The sequence below is a fragment of the Neomonachus schauinslandi genome, chromosome 3 (genome assembly GCF_002201575.2).
Source record: "Neomonachus schauinslandi chromosome 3, ASM220157v2, whole genome shotgun sequence".
In the NCBI taxonomy this organism is placed as follows: Eukaryota; Metazoa; Chordata; class Mammalia; order Carnivora; family Phocidae; genus Neomonachus; species Neomonachus schauinslandi.
This window is the reverse complement of record NC_058405.1, coordinates 160,199,225-160,222,452: the sequence shown is the minus strand read 5'-3', so window position 1 is coordinate 160,222,452 and position 23,228 is coordinate 160,199,225. Positions and strand designations below refer to the sequence as shown.

The 23,228-nt window shown below is 39.9% G+C and overlaps 1 protein-coding gene and 2 non-coding genes across 5 annotated transcripts in view; all 3 read right to left on the bottom strand.

Annotated features, from left to right (window-relative positions):
• Positions 1-17,223, bottom strand: part of NOP58 (NOP58 ribonucleoprotein) — a 32,478-nt gene extending 15,255 nt beyond the window's left edge. Inside the window, exons 1-4 of one of the 3 annotated variants that reach the window (XM_021703367.1) lie at positions 16,919-17,223; positions 9,006-9,082; positions 7,344-7,396; positions 2,784-2,905 (exon numbers count right to left, since the gene is read on the bottom strand). In XM_021703367.1, coding sequence (XP_021559042.1) covers positions 2,784-2,905; positions 7,344-7,396; positions 9,006-9,082; positions 16,919-16,963 — 297 coding nt within the window. In that variant the 5' untranslated portion in view covers positions 16,964-17,223. The remainder of the gene's footprint in view (positions 1-2,783; positions 2,906-7,343; positions 7,397-9,005; positions 9,083-16,918) is intronic. The other 2 variants (XM_044913380.1, XM_021703368.2) reach the window with 2 other exon arrangements.
• On the bottom strand, positions 7,158-7,244 carry LOC123324498. Its single transcript, XR_006539861.1, has one exon. It is a non-coding gene; the product is annotated as a small nucleolar RNA SNORD70 (small nucleolar RNA).
• Positions 7,935-8,023, bottom strand: LOC123324497. The gene has a single exon (XR_006539860.1). It is a non-coding gene; the product is annotated as a small nucleolar RNA SNORD70 (small nucleolar RNA).
• Positions 17,224-23,228: the final 6,005 nt, after the last annotated feature.

Here is a 23,228-nt window from a genome sequence, read left to right as displayed (position 1 = left end):
GTAGTGTTTGTACAAAGAATAATAAATGCAGATTGTTTGATAAACACAGTACAGTACTGTAAATGTACTTTCTCTTCCTTCTGATCCCCCCCTCCACGCTTTTTTAAGTAGGCTCCATGCCCATGTGAAGTCCAACCCGGGGCCTGAACTCAAGAGTCAGATGCTTAACCAACTGAGCCACCCAGGTGTCCCCGATTTTCCTTTTTTCTTTAAAAAGACTTTTTTTTTTTTTTAAGATTTTATCCATTTACTTAGAGAGGGGGAGAGAGAGAGAGCACGTGTGAGCGCACAAACAGAGAGAGGGGGCAGAGGTAGAGAGAGAATCCCAAGCAGACTCTGTGCTGAGCACAGAGTTCAGATGTGGGGCTGATTCCATGACCCTGAGATCATGACCTGAGCTGAAATCAAGAGTTGGATGCTTAATGGAGTGAATGACCCAGGCGCCACCCCCTTAAAAAAAAAAAAAAAAAGGATTTATTTATAAGTAACCTCTACACCCAATGTGGGGCCTGAACTCATATCCCGAGATCAAGAGTTTTATGTTCCATCTACTGAGCCAGCTAGGCACCCCCGATTTTCTTAATAATATTCTTTTCCAGGGGCGCCTGGGTAGCTCAGTCAGTTAAGTGTCTGCCTTCAGCTCAGGTCATGATCTCATGGTCCTGGGATTGAGCCCCACATCTTAATTCTGGGCTCTCCGCTCAGCAGGGAGCCCAATGCAGGGCTGGATCCCAGGACCCTAGGATCATGACCTGAGGCAAAGGCAGACACTTAACGACTGAGCCACCCAGGCGCCCCTCTAGCTTACTTTAAGAATATAATACCTAATACGTATACAAAATATGGGTTAATCCGCTATTTATGTTATTGGTAAGACTTCTGGTCAACAGTAGGCTTTTAGTAGTAAAATTCTGGGGGAGTCAAAAGTTATACACAGAATTTTTTTTAGAAAGATTTCATTAATTTATTTGAGAGTGTGGAGGGGCGGGGAGCAGAGGGAGAAGGACAAGCAGATTCCGCACTGAGCCCGACATAGGGTTTGATCTCATGACCTGAGCTAAAATCAGGAGTTGGCAGCTTAACTGACAGAATTTTGACTGTGCGTGTGTGGGGAAGGGTTGGCACCCCCAACCCCTAAGTTATTCAAGGGTTTACTATACAATTTAACTTTTTACACACCCCACACACACTAATAAATTTTGTTCTGCACACCTTCATTTTTTTTCATTCTGCATTGTATTTGCTAAGTCCTTCATATAAATCTATAGTTCTAGTTCATCAAATGCAAATAATTACATGCATGCAAAATTGATGTATTACATGATTAAGAAACAAATACTTGGTATGTATGTGCTTAAGAAACAATATTTGGTATGTATGAGTGATCTTCAGTGTAATTTTTTTTTTTTTTAAGTAGGCTCCATGCCCAGCATGAAGCCCATTGTGGAGCCTGAAGTCGCAAGCCAGAGATCAAGACCTGAGCTGAGATCAACAGTCAGATGCTTAACTGCCTAAGCCACTCAGGCACCCCTTTAATGTTAAGTTTTTAAAACAGAGAAACTGGGGGTGCCTGGGTGGTTCAGGCAGTTAAGCATCCGACTCGGGTTTTGGCTCAGGTCATGATCTCACGGTCGTGGGACTGGGCCCAAGTCAGGCTCTGCGCTCAGTGCGTAGTCCGCTTCAGATTCTCTCTCCCTCTCTCTCCTGTGCTCGCTCTCTCCCTCTAATAAATAAATAAAATCTTAAAAAAAGAAAAACTGAAAAAAAAAAATTAAAGATACCTATAATCCCACCATCTAGCAATTTGTCATTCTGTATTTATTATGCTAAAATTTAATTTTTTAAAAAGATTTTCTTTCTTTATTTGTAACAGAGAGAGAGAGCACAAGCAGGGGGAGTGTCAGGCAGAGGGAGAAGCAGGCTCCCCATTGAGCAAGGAGGCAGATGTGGGACTTGATCCCAGGACTCTGGGATCATCACTTGAGCTGAAGGCAGACACTTAACTGACTAAGCCACCCAGATGTCCTTAAAATTTAATGTTTTTTAACAGAAAATTACAACTAACACTTGTGGGCACTTCAAGGAATGAATATAGAGATTGACATCATCACAGAAAACTTCACTACTTACCAGACAGTATTAGAAATAATTTATTTAATTGAACTTCTTAAATTCACAATCCTGACCTAAAAAAAAGCCCCTCAAATCTCCTTAGCATTTTCCTACCTAAGAAGACCTACAATATAATATAAACCTTACTTTAAAAAGCAGAGGTATGCTCACACACTAATTAACCTGTCACTATAATATCTACTATAATCCCTGAAGATCAAAATAATCACGACCAGCTCTCAAACTGTTCTGCTTTTCCTGCTTGGGAGCCCACTTTTCCAGTCTTTCCACTTTCATCTCCAGAGACTCTACCACCTGCTAAAGTTTTCTAATAAAACACATACACTAAAGAGAAATGTCATATCCTCATTTCTGTTGAAAGAAAAGAAATGTGACTAAACAAAAACATGGCAGGATATACATAGTGTTAACAGATCTCTGGGTGGCAAGGTTAAAGCTAATTTTTATTACTTTTTGGGGTTAATATTTTCTACAACAAACAGGCATTACTTGTATGTACTTGGGTCCTGATAATCGCACTGGAAATCAATTATTCTGTAGCCTAGGAAAAAAGATCATGTAATAACAAACAACTCAATACAAAGGCTAGGCTTTGTAGCTACTATGCTGTATGACGAGTTCTGATTAGCAGGCACGAAAAACATAGTTACCTTTATGACCCCTCCTAGTTTAGCATCAGCTACAGCCAGGGGTTCATGGGCCTCTTTTACTATTTTCTTCAGAACTTTCTTCAGCTGCTTATTGATTTTGCCCTCCATTAGAGCTGTGAATGCTTTTAAGGAAAAAGAAAAAAGAGTTAACTCTCAAGTTTTTTTAATTTTAAGAACCTCAAAATCTCGTTTAAACTTAAAGAATAAAGCAAAATAAACACTTCCTTTCAAAAAGTTGAATTTAACATTACTTCTAAAATGAAATGATAAATGCAGAAAACACTGAAGGAGTTACACATTTCAGTCTCATCTGATCTTCCCACCCTCATTTAAGTTCTAGAACCAGAAGTTAAAAGCAGATACAGCATTCCTTTCCTTATGTCATATGAAATCTACTCTTGAACCCAGACAGAGCTCGAATCAAAATGTTAGAAACAATCTATTTTGGAATGACAAATAGATTTACTCTCCGATGTTACTGTAGGCAGACTGGCCTGATGCTCTGTGAGATACCCTAAAATCCTGTCAAGACTGTAGTAAAAAGGAGTGTATCCATTTGGAAGGTCCTGCTGCAGTGTAAGCATGCCTGAATGAAGGCTTTGCTAATTCCAGATCCAGATGTCATCAGGCCTCTACCTGTAAACCTCCAGTGACAGAGAACTCACTACCCAAAGGCAGACTATTCTATTTGGGACTGCTTTCATTTTTGGCAGGTTCTAAATCCGCTACTTTGTAACTCTCACCCTTTCTTAGGCCTACACTTAGGATGTTCTGGACCCACATGGACTAATATCTCTTCTGCTGTCAGGGTTTTGGCTGAATTTAAAGTATGCCTGCCAGGAAGGAAGATGGCCACAATTTCTAAGCAGGCAGTTTATGCTTAATCAGCCAGGTACCTTCTCTTTCCTCCTGACCACATCTCCATCCATTTGAGTTGTAAGTCCATTTCATCTGTTATCTGGGAAGATGAAAGATGAGGACAAAAATCATCTAGCTACCACACAGCTCTTACAGAGCTCTTACGTTCTAAGAAGCTGAGTCTCAAGCTACTTTTTTTAGGTTGTAACCTTTTATATACCATATTGTACAACACTGACTCCTTATAACCTACCTTTCTAGTAAGAGTTATATTCTTTCAAGTTTTTAATCTTCTATAATTAAAAAATTTTATTCAACTTCTAGCTTCTAGTTATCAATCTTATACTTCAGTGTTTCCTTTTAAAAATTTCTTAAGCAAAAATTTCTACTCTAGAGCTAACATTTACATTTACCTTCCCTTTATTATTAAAAAGCATGTTAATTACTCTTCATAATATATATATATTTTATTTATTTTTTTTTAAAGATTTTTATTTATTTGAGAGACAGAATGAGAGAGAGAGAGCACATGAGAGGGGGGAGGGTCAGAGGGAGAAGCAGACCCCCCACTGAGCAGGGAGCCCGACGTGGGACTCGATCCCGGGACTCCAGGATCATGACCTGAGCCGAAGGCAGTCGCCTAACCAACTGAGCCACCCAGGCGCCCCATACTATATATTTTTAAAAGATGGCAGAAATGGTGACAGGTGAAGGGGAAACTGAGTCTTCTCTTACTTCACTAGCCACTTTTCAGCATCCCCTAGTAATCTTCCCACTTCATCCAAAAGTAGGCTTGTACCAAATTCTTTTTTTTTTTTTTTTAAAGATTTTATTATTTGTCAGAGAGAAAGAGCGAGAGTACCAAATTTTTCGGTAGTATTTGGAAGACTTGCAACTTGAAAATCAGACCGTAAAAATAAAGCTCTCCATACAAACAGTATAATCTGAACTTCTAGGACCAATATAAATTTTTTTTTTTTGAAGATTTATTTATTTTAGAGAGCGAGCAAAAGCAAGTGCATGCTCAGGGGGGAGGAAGAGAGAGTCTTCAGCAGACTCTGCACTGATGCCAGCTCCATCTCATAATCTGAGCCGAAACCAAGAGTTGGGTACTTAACCAACTGCACCACCCAGGTGCCTTTAAATTCTTAAAAAAAATAAAAAATAAAAAAAATTCAACCTTTTATTTTCACCTTTTTTTTTTTTTAAAAAAGATTTTGTTTATTTATTTGACAGAGAGAGAGAAACAGCATGAGAGGGGATAGGGTCAGAAGGAGAAGCAGGCTCCCTGCTGAGCCGGGAGCCCGATGTGGGACTCGATCCCAGGACTCCGGGATCATGACCTGAGCTGAAGGCAGTCGCTTAACCAACTGAGCCACCCAGGCACCCCTTATTTTCATCTTTTAAGTTTATTTATTTAAGTAATCTCTACACCGAACTGGGGCTCAAACTCATGACCCTGAGATCGAGTCACATGCTCTTCCAACTGAGCCAGCCAGGCACCCCAAAGACTTTTTTTTTTTTAAAGTAGGCTCCACATCCAACATGAGGCTTGAACTCACGACTCTGAAATCAAGAGTCTCATGCTCTATGGACTGAGCCAGCCAGGTGCCCCTCAATATAAATTCTTGATATCACAACACATCAGACTGTTTCTTAGGCTATGGGGTTTTTAAATGCATACTATGATATCTATAACCGCTCAGTTTGGGTTCTGTCACATCAAAATTTCCTTGTAACAGGGAATGGAAGTTAATTCCCAGGAAAGACTGCTCTCTTAATAAGGTGATATTTGAGTTTCTAGTAAAAATAGATGGGCAAAGATTCTTGACAGAGCTCACTATTTTCATTCCTTTACCCAAAATATTTATGTGCTAGAATCCAGGAATTTGATGGGTGAAGAACAATGTAGACTCTGCCTTCATGGAAAGTAGATTGGGGGGGGGTGGGCTGGAGTTGACTTTAAATTCTCAGTTAGCATGGCATCTGGCCATTTATCTTTACATTATTTTAAGGAATACCAAGAGCTCAGGAGGAAAAGGAGATATTCCTCAAGCCTCAGTTTTCCTATAAATAGTGATTAACATCTAACCCATAGGACTGCTTCAAGGATTTAACAATTTTGAAATGAGGAGTACAAAACCGGACAATCACTACATGATCAATATATTACCTATTAATAGTAAAAACCTGTTTCATGTTTGGGTAGAAGTTGGATCTATCCGTTTAATAAGGACTGGTCGGAAATACCTCAAAAAAGATTAAAGAGGTAATATGCAAAAAGGAATTCAAAAGAAGCCACTTGGGATCAGGGCCACTCACTTTACAATTCCAGAGGAAGTTCAAATCACTGTCTATGTGAATAATGTCCCCCAGAGTTGGAGAACAGCCAACACAATCTCACCTGGAGTCCTAACAAAATTCTACCCATATAATTTTAAAGCTGTGATGAACAGATCTTTTAAAAAATTCTCCAGGCAGGGGTGCTGGTTGGCTCAGTTGGAAGAGCATGCAACTTGATCTTGGGGCCATGAGTTCAAGCCCCATGTTGGATGCAGACATTACCAAAAACAAAACAAAACAAAACAAAAAAAACCTTCAGGCAAAAATTGTCATAGTTGTGCTTTAATGGCTCTATGAGGCTTTAATTATTGACTTACTGATGAAGCAGTCCTAGAACTATTTTTAAAAATTAAAAAATTGGATCCATTTGTGGGTCTTCCTTCAGCTACCCTTCTGCCAATGTTGGGGCAGCCCATTAATATTCCAGCATGTTTAGTTACGTTCCTAATTTTTATAAGAGAATTATACCCTTCTCTTGGGGCTGATAACAAAATTATTTGGGTTTGTGAAATTCTTGCCTAATTATATGCCATATCCTTCCTATGGTCCTACATTTTCAAATTTTACCGCCAAGCGGTTGGCTGATTTGATATACGGAACTTAAGCAATTGAAAAATCCACAAGCAGAATTTTATATCCAGGCTTCTTGTTTGCCCTAACATTAAAAAACAAAAAACAAAACCCCTGAGACCAACTGCCAACTAAAGCCAAGCCTAGTTAATAACACCTATTGTCTGTTCTCCCATCATGAGGACCAGTTGAAGGACAGGAGTCATCCATTCTTCATGCCCCCTTCAGATTAACTCTTAAGCCTAGGTGTAGTTTTTGCATTAAAAACCAAACCAAACCAAACCAAACCATACACACAAAAGCCTATTAGTTTTCCTAAAACTTTTAATAATATTGTACTCTTCTGAACTAGAAATGTGTACCTCTGGAGAGCTGCTGTATTATTATTTCAACTGTGAATCCTGGCTATTCTCAACTTTACCCCTGGATTAATATTATCAGACAGCTGTGTACTTGACTACATTACCTTGGTCCCTTGTAGAACAGCTTTTACTGAATTGTGCTTCAGCATTATGCTGTTGGTTTCCACAGGGAGATCAATTTAACCACTTCTCACCTCTCATCACATGGGGGGGAAACAAACCCTATGGTGAAAAAAGCTAACTCAATGTTGTCTCAGTGGTAGTGACAAATTTGAGTTAGATCACTTAAATTCAATTCCAAAAAGAATGCATCATTGACAACATTGAATAAGGTTAACTCAGGCAACTGAAGCAAATAATCTTTTGATAAGGATAATCAACTGACAAGATTAAAAAAAAACCCAAAAAAGCTAGTCTTTCACTTTACCTGCTAATGCTTCTGCTGTATCCTGAAATTTCTCAAAATGTTTTAGCTTTACTCTAGAAGGAAAAAAAAAAGTTATGAGGGCATACTGGTTGTGCAAAAACCATGTATTTAGGAAAAAGGTTTTGGACTGTTTTGTTTACCAACAGAATACACTTTCCCGTCACTGGGTATCAGGGTGCAAAGTCAGGTAAATTCTTCTTTAAACAACCAGTTTCTCTAAATGTTAGGTTAGTAATGTCTGGACTACTGCAGAGGTTGTAGGCTTTGAAGGAAAATAAATATCAGCAAAGAGGTTTGATACCACATCTCAACCACAGGAAAGATGCTGAAGCTTCAACATAACCTCTGCTGCTTAAAGCTGAACACAGATCCCTAGAAGGACAGAGGAGACCTTAGAAAAGGTATTAAGAGTCCCTCTTAAGTCAGGAATCTCACAACAATGATTTGTCCATCTCATAGAAAGGCCATTAAGAAATAGTTTATCATCAAATCCGATTGCTGTTACCCTTATTTTACCCCCTTCCCCCCCCCATACAGGGTATATGCAAGGTAACATCATTTTATATTGAAACAAAAATATATGATGAATAATTCATTGTTGTCTCAGTGGTAGTGACGAATATTTGAGTTAGATCATTTATATTCAGTTCCAACAAGAATACATCATTGACAACAATGAATCAGGTTAACTCAGCCAAATGAAGCATACAGCCCTTGAAAAAAAAAAACTAGTCTTCTATTATATCTAAGATAGTGTTGTTTTAAGGAAGATTTTCTTACCTGCCAGGGAACAAAAACCCTGGTGGGTCCCTTAAATACACACTTAACAACACAAAAAGATTTTAGGAAAAGTAGTAATTTCATCTTATTCTGCCTCTCCCCACCCCCATTTCCACCTTTCTGAAGTGGCATTTGTTCATCTCTATGCTTGCATAAGTGCATATAGAGATATACAAGAACCCTGCAAAAATGGGATCACATTATACATATCATTCTGAAGCATGGTTTCCTTGGTATACCACTGACCTCTCTCCAAGTTAGTAAGAGATCTAGAGATATACTATAATTTATTCAGTAATTCCACTACTTAGGGCCCCTGGCTGGCTCAAAGTAGAGCATGTGACTCATGGAATCTCAGGGTCATGAGTTCAAGCCCCACATTGGGTGTAGAGATTAAAACAGTAACAACAGGGGCGCCTAGGTGGCTCGGTTGGTTCAGTGTCTGACTCTTGATTTCGGCTCAAGTCATGGTCTCAGGGTTGTGGGATCGGGTCCCACAGGCTCTATGCTCATCAACGGAGTCTGCTTGTCCTTCTCCCTCTGCTCCCCACCCCCACTCACAGGCGCTCTCTCTCTCTAAAACAAATAAACAAAATCTTAAAAACACCACCACTACCAAAAACTATGGACTCTGAAAAACAACTGAGGGGTAGGAGGATGGGTTAGCCTGGTGATGGGTATTAAAGAGGGCACGTTCTGCATGGAGCACTGGGTGTTATATGCAAACAATGAATCATGGAACACTACATCTAAAACTAATGATGTAATGTATGGGGATTAACATAATAAAAAAAATAAAATAAAAATAAAAACTCCACCACTACCAACAACAAACACCAACTAAATGTTAACTGCTAAATTCTTGGTTTCAAGATGGCTTACATTTTATTTGCTTTCTCTGGAGTTTCAAATTCTTTCCACAAACTATCAACCTCTTGAAGTTTCTTCTCATTCAAAACCTGTAACAAACATTTAAATAATTTTAATGGCATAGCTTAGGCATACATAATTACACACTTCAAGTACAACTGCATATGTAAAATGAGTTGTAGAAGCTATTTTTCTTCACCGAAGTAACAAACCAGTTTTCCTTCTTTTTTTTTTTTTTAAAGATTTTATTTATTTATTTGACAGAGAGAGACACAGCGAGAGAGGGAACACAAGCAGGGGGAGTGGGAGAGGGAGAAGCAGGCTTCCTGCCGAGCAGGGAGCCCGATGTGGGGCTCGATCCCAGGACCCTGGAATCATGACCTGAGCCGAAGGCAGGCGCTTAACGACTGAGCCACCCAGGCGCCCCTTCCTTCTTTTTTTTTTTTTTAAAAAAGATTTTATTTATTTATTTGAGACAGAGAGAATGAGGGACAGAGAGCATGAGAGGGAGGAGGGTCAGAGGGAGAAGCAGACTCCCCGCTGAGCAGGGAGCCCGATGCAGGACTCGATCCCTGGACTCCAGGATCATGACCTGAGCCGAAGGCAGTCGCTTAACCAACTGAGCCACCCAGGCGCCCCAAACCAGTTTTCTTACCCACCATAAATTTTTGGTCAAATTAATAGCTCAAGTAGCTATTCAAAGTTGAAGTCTTTGATGAAAACTTCCTATTTGAAGGAGCCACTAACCCACTAACCCCTTCACAAAGCATATCATATTCATAGAACATCAAAAGACTTTATTTGCCTACTTTCTAGAATAAAGAGTAAGTTTTATTTACTGCTACGATCATCCTAACAAAGTATTATGGATGGATTTCTCTAAAACTAAGATAGCATCAATTTTAGGATACCTCCTGTTATAAGAAAACTTAAAATGCAAAGAAAAAAAAAGGGGCACTTTAAATCTATGAAAAAGTCATTAATATTTAGGTATATATATATTCTTTTCGACTGTCTTAACATTTTATTTATACATACCTTTAGGAATCATACTATACCACTTAGCATAACACGGACACAATCCTAGGTTTTAACAACCATTGTATGAAAATACCATCATTTTATGCCCTTACAGATGTTTAGGGTTTTTCTAAATTTTCCTTTTCTCCTTCCGAAAACAGTTTTGTGTGTATACATGTTGTATTTCTATAGCACATATTCTACTGGAAGTGGAGTTAATTGATCACATAGGAAATGTATTACTTCACAGTTGACAGATGCTACCAAATTGCTTTCAAGAGAGTCTATTAGTTTCACTTAAATCAAGACTGAATAAAACTTATTTCCCGGGCTCCTGGGTGGCTCAGTTGGTTAAGCATCTGCCTTTGGCTCAGGTCATGATCCCAGGGTCCTGGGATCGAGTCCCGCATCGGGCTCCCTGCTCACCAGGGGCCCTGCTTCTCCCTCTCCCTCTGCCTGCCACTCTGCCTACTTGTTCTATCTCTCTGTCAAATAAATAAATAATCTTTAAAAAAATTATTTCCCTATACTCTCATCAAAATCCAATATAGTAAGTCAACTGCCCAAGTATAACATAGGGTAGAATCAATGCTAAAATGCATTTCCCCCATATTTAACATTCTTGAAATTGGGATGCCTTACAACTGATGGGAGATTCAAGTTTAAAGTACAAATAGATATCATGCATGTCTTCTTATGGGGGGAAAAAAACCCAGCCAATAAATTAAAAACTATACTGATAAACATTTCATCAAATCTATATTATCACAGAATATTTACACAGTAAGTTTTATTGTCCAGTTATAGCCTAGTATATATTTTTGTGATAAAGCATGAATACAACACTGCAAGTTGCACTTAATTTCTGTCAGACAAGTGTGGCAGGATGATTTTTTTTTTTTTTAAAGATTTTATTTATTTATTTGAGACAGAGAGCATGAGAGGGAGGAGGGTCAGAGGGAGAAGCAGACTCCCTGCCGAGCAGGGAGCCCGATGCAGGACTCTATCCCGGGACTCCATCCCGGGACTCCAGGATCATGACCTGAGCCGAAGGCAGTCGCTTAACCAACTGAGCCACTCAGGCGCCCTGTGGCAGGATGATTTTAAAGATTTGTTGTGTTGTTTAAATTCAATCACACATAGCTAAATTGATATATTTACAGAATTCGAGAAGTTGGTCAAAATAAATCGAAGTGAAAAAACTTAGAAACCAGAGTAGGAGCAGTAAATGATCCAAAAGCAGAGTTTATATTTAAAAATTACAAGCTGGGGTGCCTGGCTGGATTAGCCGGCAGAGTATGGGACTCTTGAACTCAGGGCTGTAAATTCAAGCCCCATGTTGGGCACAGAGTTTGCTTAATAAATATTTTCACACACATACAAAAAATTACAAGCCACTAACAATTCTATTTTGCCTATCATGAGAACTTTAGAATCCAAAGACATTCCAGCAAATCTCATGAATGCACTGAAACATTGATTCAGTTATTTTCTGATAAAGGAAGTTCACAGAACAGTCCTGACTTTTGGAAATAGTTTATTCAGAGAATGCCACACTAACCATATCCAAAGTTCAGGAATTATTCAGAGGATATGTACCAAACAGAGGATATGACTCATGAGTAAAATTTACATTTTTTGTAGTTGAAAAGCAAGTATATTTGGAGATAACAGTTGGGTAACAATCAGCATATTCAAGAGATATTATCAGCATTCTTAAAGTAAGAAAGGAAATGTAATGGAAACATTCAAGACTACTCAAAGGTCTCCAAAGACTCTGTTATGGCAAATAAAACCTTGCCATTCTGTTCCCAATTGTGCTACAACAAAACAAAATTAGAAATAACTGCTATATTTCCTGAAAAATATGCCTCAAATTTTATTTTATTTTATTTTTAAAGATTTTATTTATGTATTTGACAGAGAAAGACACAGCGAGAGAGGGAACACAAGCGGGGGGGGGGGTGGGAGAGGGAGAAGCAGACTCCCCGCCGAGCAGGGAGCCCGATGCGGGACTCGATCCCGGGACTCCAGGATCATGACCTGAGCCGAAGGCAGTCGCTTAACCAACTGAGCCACCCAGGCGCCCAATATGCCTCAAATTTTAGTCATTCATTTTCACACAAAGAAATCTGAAAACATCTGTATACAAAGTCCATTTTAAGTCTATTTTGGATTAAGATGGAATTATTTCCACTTCCAAGTAGAAATGGTGTATAGTTATTGCCATTAAAATCTTTAGCATAGTCTTTATCTTGCCCATACTATAGAGAGCAAGATGGAGTCATTCCTGCCAAGCAGTAACTTATATCAAGCAGTGGCGCAAGTAACCAAGGCATTTCGGCTTAGACCAAATATCGCCGAACCAGCACTGGCTGAGACCCACTCAGAAACGATAACCAGGAGAAACAGGTTTGCCAATCAAGACTGAATAAATCCCTTTTGAAATGATTTGCAGCAAACAGTCAAGACCTTATTAATGCTGACTCTTTCACATCTGCCCACATCAGAAAGGTAGCTGCCACCGAAGGCCCTGCCCAACTGACCTCTGAACAAAATACAGATTGTCTGGGGTGCCTGGGTGGCTCAGTCGGTTGCTGCCCTTGGCTCATGATCCTGGAGTCCTGGGATTCCGGCTCTCTGCTCAGCGGAGAGTCCGCTTCTCTGCCCCTCCCCTGGCTCATGTGCGTGCGTGCGCGCTCTCTCTCTCTCCTTGCATGCTCACTCTTTTTTCTCTCTCAAATAAATAAATAAAAATCTTAAAAAGAAAAGAGATCCTCCACTGCCTGAACATAATAAGCAACTAGTGCTGTGAGCTGACCCGCACCAGACCCAGGCCTTACTTCAACTGTGCAATGGAAGACTGCATTAACTTCCTACCTCCAACTTCCCCTTGTTCTGTCTTGTTTGTTGTGTAACTTGTGCTTTGCTCTCTGTGATGTGTAAGAAGCCAAGTTAAACAGGTAGTGAAATGTCATCAAGTTTGGAGTCCTGTGTTATAATTATATTAACTTTGCTTTGAAACTGAATAAAGCTAACATTGCAGGGGGGGATGACATTGTGGAAAGACACAACTTGTGCGTGCGCCTTCATAGTATACGCACGACACATACTTATATTTACAGATAAAACTAAATATGCGGGATTTGCTTCAAAACAATGTGGGGAGAATGGGAGAGAGATGGCCCACAAAACAGGTCTGTTGAAACTGAGTGATGGTGTACATGGAGGTTCTTTATAATCTACTACTTGTCTCCTTGAAATTTTTCACAATAAAGAGTAAAACACAAACATAAATGCATCCCATAGCATGCCAGATATTCCTAGAGTATCCTCCTCTATTCCAGACAGGCAATAAATTTATAAAGAGGAAAGAGCACACTATATCAAAAGTGTCCCTAATTTTCACTTAATTGGTTACTTCGAGATTTCCTAGGTTTTATTTAAACATTTAATGCTAACTTTTTTTAGTTTTACTTTACAAACAAAATGGGTAAGTACTATTTTATGAAACTTGTGTGAGTTGCTGTACAGGATAACTTGGAATAGTTTCAAATGTGGATTATTCAAAAAGGAACAAATTGATACATGCAACATGGATTAGCTTCAAATGCATGCTAAGTGAAAAAAGCCAGACACAAAAAAACTATTACTCCATTTACATGAAATTTCTAGAAATGACAAAATTATACAGACAGTGGCTGCCTAGAGCTGGGTCCGACTGACTTGCAAATGGGCAGGAGGTTAACTTTTTAAGAGGAAGTATTCTTTTTTTTTTTTTTAAGATTTTATTCATTTATCTGACAGAGAGAGACAAAGCGAGAGAGGGAACACAAGCAGGAGGAGTGGGAGAGGAGAAGCAGACTTCCCGCTGAGCCAGGAGCCCAATGTGGGGCTCGATCCCAGGACCCTGAGATCATGACCCAAGCCGAAGGCAGACGCTTAACAGGCGCCCCAAGAGGAAGTATTCTAAAACTGGATTGCAACTTGCACAGCTGTATACATTTTACTAAAATGGATCAAACTGCACTTTTACAGTAGATGGGTTATACAGTATGAAAATTATACCCAATAAATGAAGCTAGAAAACCATATTGCTCAGTAATCATATTATACATGAACTCTGGTATACACATAAAATCTCTTCCTCCAGGCTTGAGGAAATGAACACACAACACTATACCACAAAGCTGCGCTACACAATGTGACTATTAAAATTTAAGTGAATTTGGGGCGCCTGGGTGGCTCAGTCGTTGGGCGTCTGCTTTCGGCTCAGGTCATGATCTCAGGGTGCTGGGATCGAGCCCCACATCGGGCTCCCTGCACAGCGGGGAGCCTGCGTCTCCCTCTCTTACTCCCCCTGCTTGTGTTCCCTCTCTCTCTGTATCTCTCTCTGTCAAATAAATAAGTAAAATCTTAAAAAAAATTTTTTTAAGTGAATTAAACTAAAAATTCATTTCCACAGCTTTACTAGCCAAATTTCAAGTGCTAAATAGCTATGTAGATAAAGTGCTAAACAGCTAAATAGATTGCTAGCGGCAATCGTACTGGGCAGCATAGCTACAAAAGGTCTGGGATGAGTAAAACTAAAAGATGCCTCATGATACAAGGGACCAAGTTAAGTTTTTACAATATTCTAAAAATGGTAATAGTTATTTGCCTTCATATATAACCTTGTTAACACCCAGTAATTTTTTTTACAAAGTATTTAATTCGTTGCGAATCACTGTATATGTGCATATATGTACACTAGATCATGATATTAAAATGTATTCCTATGACCTGAGGTTAAAAGTTTTAAAAATTTCTTAAAGCATCCCCACTAAAGTATGAATTTTATGCAACCAATGTAATTTTATACCCCAGCATTCTGATTATGGTAAAGGGAGCTAATAACTTTGTACTATAGATCTATTTTTTAATACATAATTTACACACCATAATATTCACCCTTCTAAAGTGTACAACTTACTTTTCAGTATATTTTCACAAAACTGTGCAACCACCAATTCCAGAACATTTTCTATGTCTACTTTATTAACAATTAATAACTGCTATTAATTGAAATATTTGGAACTGAATCATTTTATCTATGTATTCAAGGCTTTAGTTACTTCTCTATTACATTACTTAAACCATAAACCACAATTTATTAAATTTGAACAGTAATTTGCAAGTGGGTACCATTAAAAACTGCTACAGAATAGTCAAGACATTTTTATGGAGAATACTCTTCATTAAAAGAAATCAGTAATTCATCGAGACATAATTGAGTATTTTATGACCCAGGTCTAGAAACCAGAGAATTGCTAAGCCAATTCCTTCCTACCATCAGCAGCAACCAATGGACTGTGCAGCTGCGCCTCCCTCTCTTAGTTCAGGACAGTATACCTAACATCTACTTAGAAGAGAAATTCATCCATACACACTAATTCAAAGTATGATAGACCATGTTGGCTAAGAAAATTTGAGGGCATGTGCAGAATTCTACTTAAGAATTTAGAGAAGACTACAAAAAGCTGGGAAAAAGAGACACTCCCGGGCTCTAAAGCCATTACAGACAACCCCAATGAGAAAAAATAAGCAAAGCTAGCTTTTGGCTTTTTTTTTTTTTAATTTATTTATTTATTTGAGAGAGAGAGAGAGCATGAGAGGGGGAGGGTCAGAGGGAGCAGCAGACTCCTCGCTGAGCAAGGAGCCCAATGCGGGACTCGATCTGGGACTCCAGGATCATGACCTGAGCCGAAGGCAGTCGCTTAACCAACTGACCCACCCAGGCGCCCCGCTTTTGGCTTTTATTATTTTATCTCTTAAAAATAGTAAGTAATGTAACAAGTGCAAATGGAACTATATTCTCAAATGTCTGAAAAAAAACTTAATAAAGTTAAAAGCTCCTCTAAATCAACATTTTGGAATGCCGATTCCAGATTTTCTGCACTCATACCACATACACAGTTTTTTTTATTCACAAAACAATACTATACACATTTTATCCAGCATTTTTACCTTATCAGCATATATGTGAAAACTGTTTTTCGTTATACATTTGTAGAGCTCAGAGGAGTGCCTGGCACATGGATAGCACTCAGTTTACCTCATTCTTTGGAACATCTCAATAGCAACCTACTACACGATTGTAGGCTCCGTGCTGATAATCTTTAAATTTCAAACTTGCCCTATTAAGACAACCAAATCTCCAATTGATTACCATCGGCCCAGATTTCTCCCTTAGGTCTGAAACTTAAAATGACGATTGCATTTCCACGTCTAACAACCCAAGTTGCACAGCCCAAACTGGACCTTTTTAGTATCTTCCCCCCCGAAAAGCCCCCAAACTCGTTTTTTCCCCCACCATCACGTATCCACTTATTCAACCTAAAACCCATTCTCCATTCATCAGCCAATCCCACCAGTTCTACCTTCAAAATTTCTCCTGGTATTTGTTTCCCTCCATACCAATCTTAATCCAAGCAATTTCATCTTGTCTCGATTAATGCAAAAATATTCTTGGTTCCTTTCTTGCCTGCTGTAATCTATTCTCCACACAGGAAAGCAACTTCATTAAGACAACTTTAGGTCATTCCTCTGCTTAAAACCTACCCATCATTCCTCAAAAACACTCAGAATAAACCCCAAACTCCGTACCTGTGAAATTCTAATAAGGCTCCTGCCCACCTCTCTCACGGGGCCAAATCCTCTAACACAGAACCAGGCGCCCCAAACCGAGCGGCCACGTGTTCACCGACACATGCGCCTCCCAGACCCAAAGCCTTCCGCTAACTTTCAGAGCAGGACACAAACGGCTCCCACGCGATCCTGGGCGCTGTATTCCTCCCCTTCGTCCTCCCTGTCCTCTCCCGGACAACACCAGCCTTGCCTCTCCAACGGTTCAACCTGCAACTTACCTTAAAGATGGCGTAGCCGACAGACGTTTCAAATAGCACCAACATGGTGAGGCCGGGTCAGGGCGCTGCGCGGCCCGCCGCGAGCTCGTATACCAGTGAAAAGAGACCAAACTTTCGGCCCCCAAAGGCCTGCGAGGCCGCAGCAGGCCGAGCACAAACGCGAACGCCTTCTCGCAAAGAATCAGACCACGTTGCCTAAACGTTCCAAACTGGACTATGGGTACAACGCCGGAACCCGCTTCTCCTTCTCCAAGGCTTCTGGGATATGACATCACTTCCGACAGATAGAGTACCGTCGCTTCCGGTATGTTCCCGCCAACGGGGTGGGAGGGGGGAAGAGGGAAAAAAAAAAGAGAGAGAAAGAAAGAAAATGTCGCGAGATTTCTTAGGGACTAAAGCGAGCTTTTAAGCGGTACGGAAACCTAAAAGGGAAGAACTTTGCTTTTTATTATTTTTTAAATTACTATATGTGATATATTTTACCTTGAGAGAAATGCGGAGCTGTTTCGTCCGTTTGCCCCAAGCATCTGGAATTTGGGAAATGCTAGCCGCTTAATTTTACTCCCTGGATAGCGCTGGCTTGAAGTCAAGTTCTCGGGATGACACCATGACTGTGCCTGTGTATGCGAGCACTCCTGGCCGTTCTCTTCTCTCTGGCCAAACTGATTATTAGCACAGATGTCTTTTATGTATATGTAGGCCTATCCCATTTTTGCTGCAATGATTCTAGGGTAGGCATTTGGACTTTACGTCCTTGTCTTAACGGAATTTGCTTTTCTGGTACCTTTCAGTTTGAATGACTGATTTAAATACCTCAATTATTCCACAAGTCTGGCTTTCAATAGGAGTGAAGTTTCCTTCCTCACTTTCCAGGCCTTATATGCGGATCGCTTGTAAACATTAAGTTGCAACCTGCTGAAAGTTTTCAAACACTAAGTAACTTGATTTTTTTTTTTCAAGCAGCTCTGCAACCTAGCATCAAGAGGAATGAAAATCCTGGACCGAATGACAGAAAAGATGAAAGTGGGGAAAAATCAAGGGATGGGGGAATCTAGGTTACAGACAAGAGTATGGTCGATTATACCCATAGGATTCAGTGTGGTCAGGGAGGCAAGAGAAACCAAAATGGCTTGATTGGGAAAGGAAGGGTAGGTAGATGAAATGGAAGCACAGCATCTGTTTATGGTATTATATCATTTCACAATATATATCATTTTCTGTCTAGTTTTCTTTCTTTTTTCTTTTTTTAAGATTTTATTTATTTATTTGACAGAGAGAATGAGAGAGAGAGCACATGGAGGGGGGAGGGTCAGAGGGAGAAGCAGACTCCCCGCCGAGCAGGGAGCCCGATACGGGACTCGATCCCGGGACTCCAGGATCATGACCTGAGCCGAAGGCAGTCGCTTAACCAACTGAGCCACCCAGGCGCCCCTTCTTTCTTTTTTTAAAGATTTTATTTTTTTAAGTAATCTCTACACCCAACATGGGGCTCAAACTTACAACCCCAGAATCAAAAGACACATGCTCAACCAACTGAGCCACCCAGGTACCCCTCTTTAAAAAAAAATTCTTAACCATTTAATGAATGAATGTTTGCAGGAAGTAAAATTCTTTTTCTTGTATCTAAAGCTTGCATCCTTTATTCAAAGAGAAACGAAACCACTTATTCAATGAGAACCCTCTTTACTGTGGCTTATCGGAGAAGAAGAAGAAATTGCACATTGCCATTTATGTAATCAGCTCAGTGATGCATTCGTCCAGGGTTCAGAGCTGACTCTGGATTTGGATTTGGATCTTGGCTAAATACAGTAATCATCTGAAAATTCCCTGTTGCAAGAGAAAAATAAGAGATTCAATACTTGATTAAACAAAGTACTAGGACAAGGGGAGATAGCACAAAGAAGTATGAGGAGGAGAATATGGGAGAGTATAGATAACCCAGAAGAAGGACTTATAACTTTAGTATGGCTTAACATGGTGAAAGGACAAAGATAAGAAACATGGTTCTTTTGTTCTCTCCTCACCCTCCAGCCCCATCCCTGACCTAGCTAGAATATAAGCTCCATGAAAGTTCATTGCTGGATGCCCAGTACTAAGCTAGTATCTGGCACATGGTAAGGACTCCATAAATACGAGTAGTGATGAGTAAATGAAAGACTGGAATGAATAATGGGATTAAATTTCAAGGTGCTAATACAGGCTCCGTGTACTTTTTGGGACCAACTGATATTGGCAAAAGATATCCTTTTGTTCAGAGACCTCTCATGTGCCTTGTAATAAATACAAGGAGATGTTTGGATCTTTCATGTTGTTCAAGTAGTAAACATCTTTTATGTAGTCAACAAATGTGAGTGTTTACTCTCTGTCAGACATTCTTACAGGCACTAAGGACATACCAGTGAACAAAACATGGAAAAACTTCCATACTTCATGGAACTTCTAGTAAGGGGAAACAAAATAGATAAATATCTGGTATATTAGAGAGTACTAGATGCTACAGAGAAAAATAAAGCAGGATAGGGGAATAAGATATTCCTGGATGGCCAGGAAAGGCCTCATTGAGGTGACATTTGAATAAATGACTTTAGGGAGCCAGCTCTCATGATATCTGGAGGAAAAGTATTTCAGGCAAAGAGAACAGTTTATTCAAAGATAGCAAAGCCGGAGTGTGCCTGGTATGTTCTCAGAACAGTATGACCAATATGACCAATATGGCAGTATTGGGGTGACTAATAAATGACCCCATTTAAAATCAATGAATTAACATTTTCACCGACATAACAGTATTTGTCTGTTTTCAATGCTCGTCGTATGATGTAATTCTCACAACAAACTTAGGCAATAGGTACTCTACTCTTATTATTACCCTCATTTGCCTTTTCAAAGAAGTTAAGAACCCAAGATCACACAACCTCCTTCACGGTTTCCTCTAGGAATCCGCAGAGGTTGGGCCATAGAGCTTGTTTCTGTCACAGAATTGTTGAGCTGCTGCCTGTCGCTCTGTGTTCCCTTGCCCTGGGGTCTGCTAGTATCGCTGTCTTTCTGTTGTTGACGGCTGCCTCATCACTGAACACAGGTGCTGCCCACACCATGGCGCATTTTCTGTATGCTGCCACCTTCAAGGGTTCTTGTTCCTCTCCAGGTAACAGGGAAGCAGCTTTTGTGCTTCTTAACCTGTTCTTTTGTGAGACATATTTTTCTTTGTGCCAAAGTCCTCTCCTTCCAGAGACCATGGGTACTTGGAGGAAGGAGAGGCAGTTAGGACATGGGTTGGAAACAGGCTCAAATCTCAGACCATCTGTTCTAACAGCCACGCTTTCCTGCTCAGTTTGGCTCATGCAACTAGAGGCAGGATGACTTCCTTTCACGATCCCATTGTGGCTCTCTCCGGTCTGGCATTTTCTGAGGACTTCCTGCCATCAGATCAGCACCTCAGAAGGAAAATCTTTTCTGTTTTTATTATTTATTTATTTATTTTAAAGATTTTATTTATTTATTTGACAGAGAGAGAGATAGCGAGAGCAGGAACACAAGCAGGGGGAGTGGGAGAGCGAGAAGCAGGCTTCCTGCCGAGCAGGGAGCCCGATGTGGGACTCGATCCCAGGACCCTGGGATCATGACCTGAGCCGAAGGCAGACGCTTAACGACTGAGCCACCCAGGCGCCCTCTTTTCTGTTTTTAAAAAGAATTTATTTTTAAGTAATCTCTGCACTGAAAGTGGGGCTCAAACTCACAACCCTGAGATCAGAGATCAGGAGTCACATGCTCTACGGACTGAGCCAGTCAGGTGCCCCCTGAATAAAAATCTTAATGTCTTTCCCTTATTTGCCCTATGTACCATAGATCCTATGTAAGAGCATATGTTTCAATTGAATTCTTGACTATTTTACTTAAAAAGTTTCCTGAACATCAAAAAAAAAGAAAAAGAAAGAAAGAAAGAAAAAAGTTTCTTGAACATTGAGACATTAACAGTTTGGATAACCTCCAGGGAGGGTAGCCTACCTAGAGAACACAAAGGTGATCTGTGTTCTGGGAAGCTGTGTCACCTAACTCTGTGAACAGCCCCCAAAAGTTTCATCTCTGACCAGTTAATTACAGTTACGCTCTTTCATCATTTTCTTGTGAGCTTGGGCAAAATGAGCAATTCCCTCTAAACTAATCAACTCTAGATTCATGATCAAAATTGAGTTCCTTACTTGTAAAGCTAAGGTCCAGACCCTGAACGACATCAAGGTATGGGCCTGAACAGACTATTAGCTGGCCTTTATCTTTGACATTAGCACCTCAGCTCTAACATCAACATTCCTTGCCTGCAATGAGCTTAATGTAGCTTTTTCAAATATAAGACCTTTGCATGTTTAAAAATTATAAAATATTGGGGCGCCTGGGTGGCTCAGTCATTAAGTGTCTGCCTTCGGCTCAGGTCATGATCCCAGATCCTGGGATCGAGCCCCGCATCGGGCTCCCTGCTCAGCAGGAAGCCTGCTTCTCCCTCTCCCACTCCCCCCTGCTTGTGTTCTCTCTCTCGCTGTGTCTCTCTCTGTCAAATAAATAAATAAAATCTTTAAAAAAAATTATAAAATATTAAAAGATAGCTCATTCATGGGGTGCCTGGCTGGCTCAGTTGGTTAATCATCTGCCCTCGAGCCCCAAGTTGGGCTCCCTGCTCAGGGGCAGAGTCTGCTTCTCCCTCTCCCTCTGCCCCTCCCCCCGCTCATGCTCAGTCTCTCTCTCTCTCAAATAAATAAAATTTTTTAAAAAGATAGCTCATTCATTTATATGCCTACTACATACTAGACCCTATACTTTGTTCTGGTCAAAGACATGCAATACATAATCCCTGCCCTCAAGCTGCTACTGATTTTTGGGGAAAGCAGACTAGTACACACAACTGCAATACAGCAAAAGTAAGCCGGAGTCCAAATCTCAGCTTCACCTGTTACTACTTAATAGATCTTTAGGTCCCTTGGTGAATGATTTAACTTCTTGGCACTTTCCTTGTGTGTAAAACAGGAGTAACATCTACCTCACAGAGTTATTGTGACTATTAAGCAAGATACTATCTTTGTTGACATTACTTAAGTACTTAGTAAATGGAAATGATTACCATGTAATTAAATTAAATTAAGACTGTAATTCAAATAGACCAGAGGAGGGAGATATCAAGAAGGAAACTAAAGAAATGTGGAATAAAATTGATACGGCTTGTTTCCATTAAGGGTAGACATGCATATCCCATCCTGCAGATAGGAAACGAATATACACACATGCCACTTTGCCCTCCAAGGAAACAAAAACAAAACACAACAAAACGAGGTTTCAGTTCTAGATCCCTAACTAAATGAAATCTTGCAATTTCATGTAAATTATGCTCTCAAACAAAAACAACTCTATCCCTGCCTTTTTGCTATGCTAATACCTGCAGACAGGGGAAAAGCTTGAGAGATAAGATATTCATGTGAGAAAACTGCTGTTTTTCCTTTATTAAAAAACCTTGGTAACCAAATTAAATGAGTATTTTCCTTTTAATACATGTTTTGTTCATTTGTTTTGTTTCGGTTTGTGATGAGCAAGTGTTTTAAATACTGCCCCCTTTAATAACTTTCTTGGCAAGTGAATTTTTAAAAAATTTTATTTATTTATTTGTCAGAGAGAGAGAGAGAGCAAGCAAGCACAAGCAGAGGTAGCAGCAGGCAGAGGGAGAAGCATGCTCCCCGCTGAGCAAGGATCCCGATGCGGGGCTTGATCCCAGGACACTGGGATCATGACCTGAGCTGAAGGCAGATGCTTAACCGACTGAGCCACCCAGGCATCCCTAAGTAAATTTTTATCTAAATGACTTTCTCTTTTAGACTTCCTCTGGCCATTCTAGTAGCGATTCCACTGAGAAGTCGAAGTAGATTTTACCTATTAGATCTCAGTTGACTGCTTTGCCAGAGAAGGGTACCATATGGGCTATTTTTACCTTGATGTAATCTTCTCAGCTCCTGAGTTTATTTCCTGTGGCAATAGCACATTACTCCAAGTCTTTTTCTGTTTCTGATTCTGTTTCTAGTTAATGACCAGGTCTGGATGTAGTTCTCGTTTTGATTTGTGTACAATTGCTGGTGGCAGAAACAAGGAATCTGGCACTTATTTGTTTGTTTGTTTGTTTGTTTATGATATAACCATTTGTTCTAGGCCAGATGGCAGACAGACACAGGGAATCTGGTCATGGTTGGATAGCAGAAGTCAGAGTGTCTGTCTTTTTTTTTTTTTTTTAATTTTTATTATTGAAGTATAGTTAACATTCATGAGTAGCTGTCTTTTT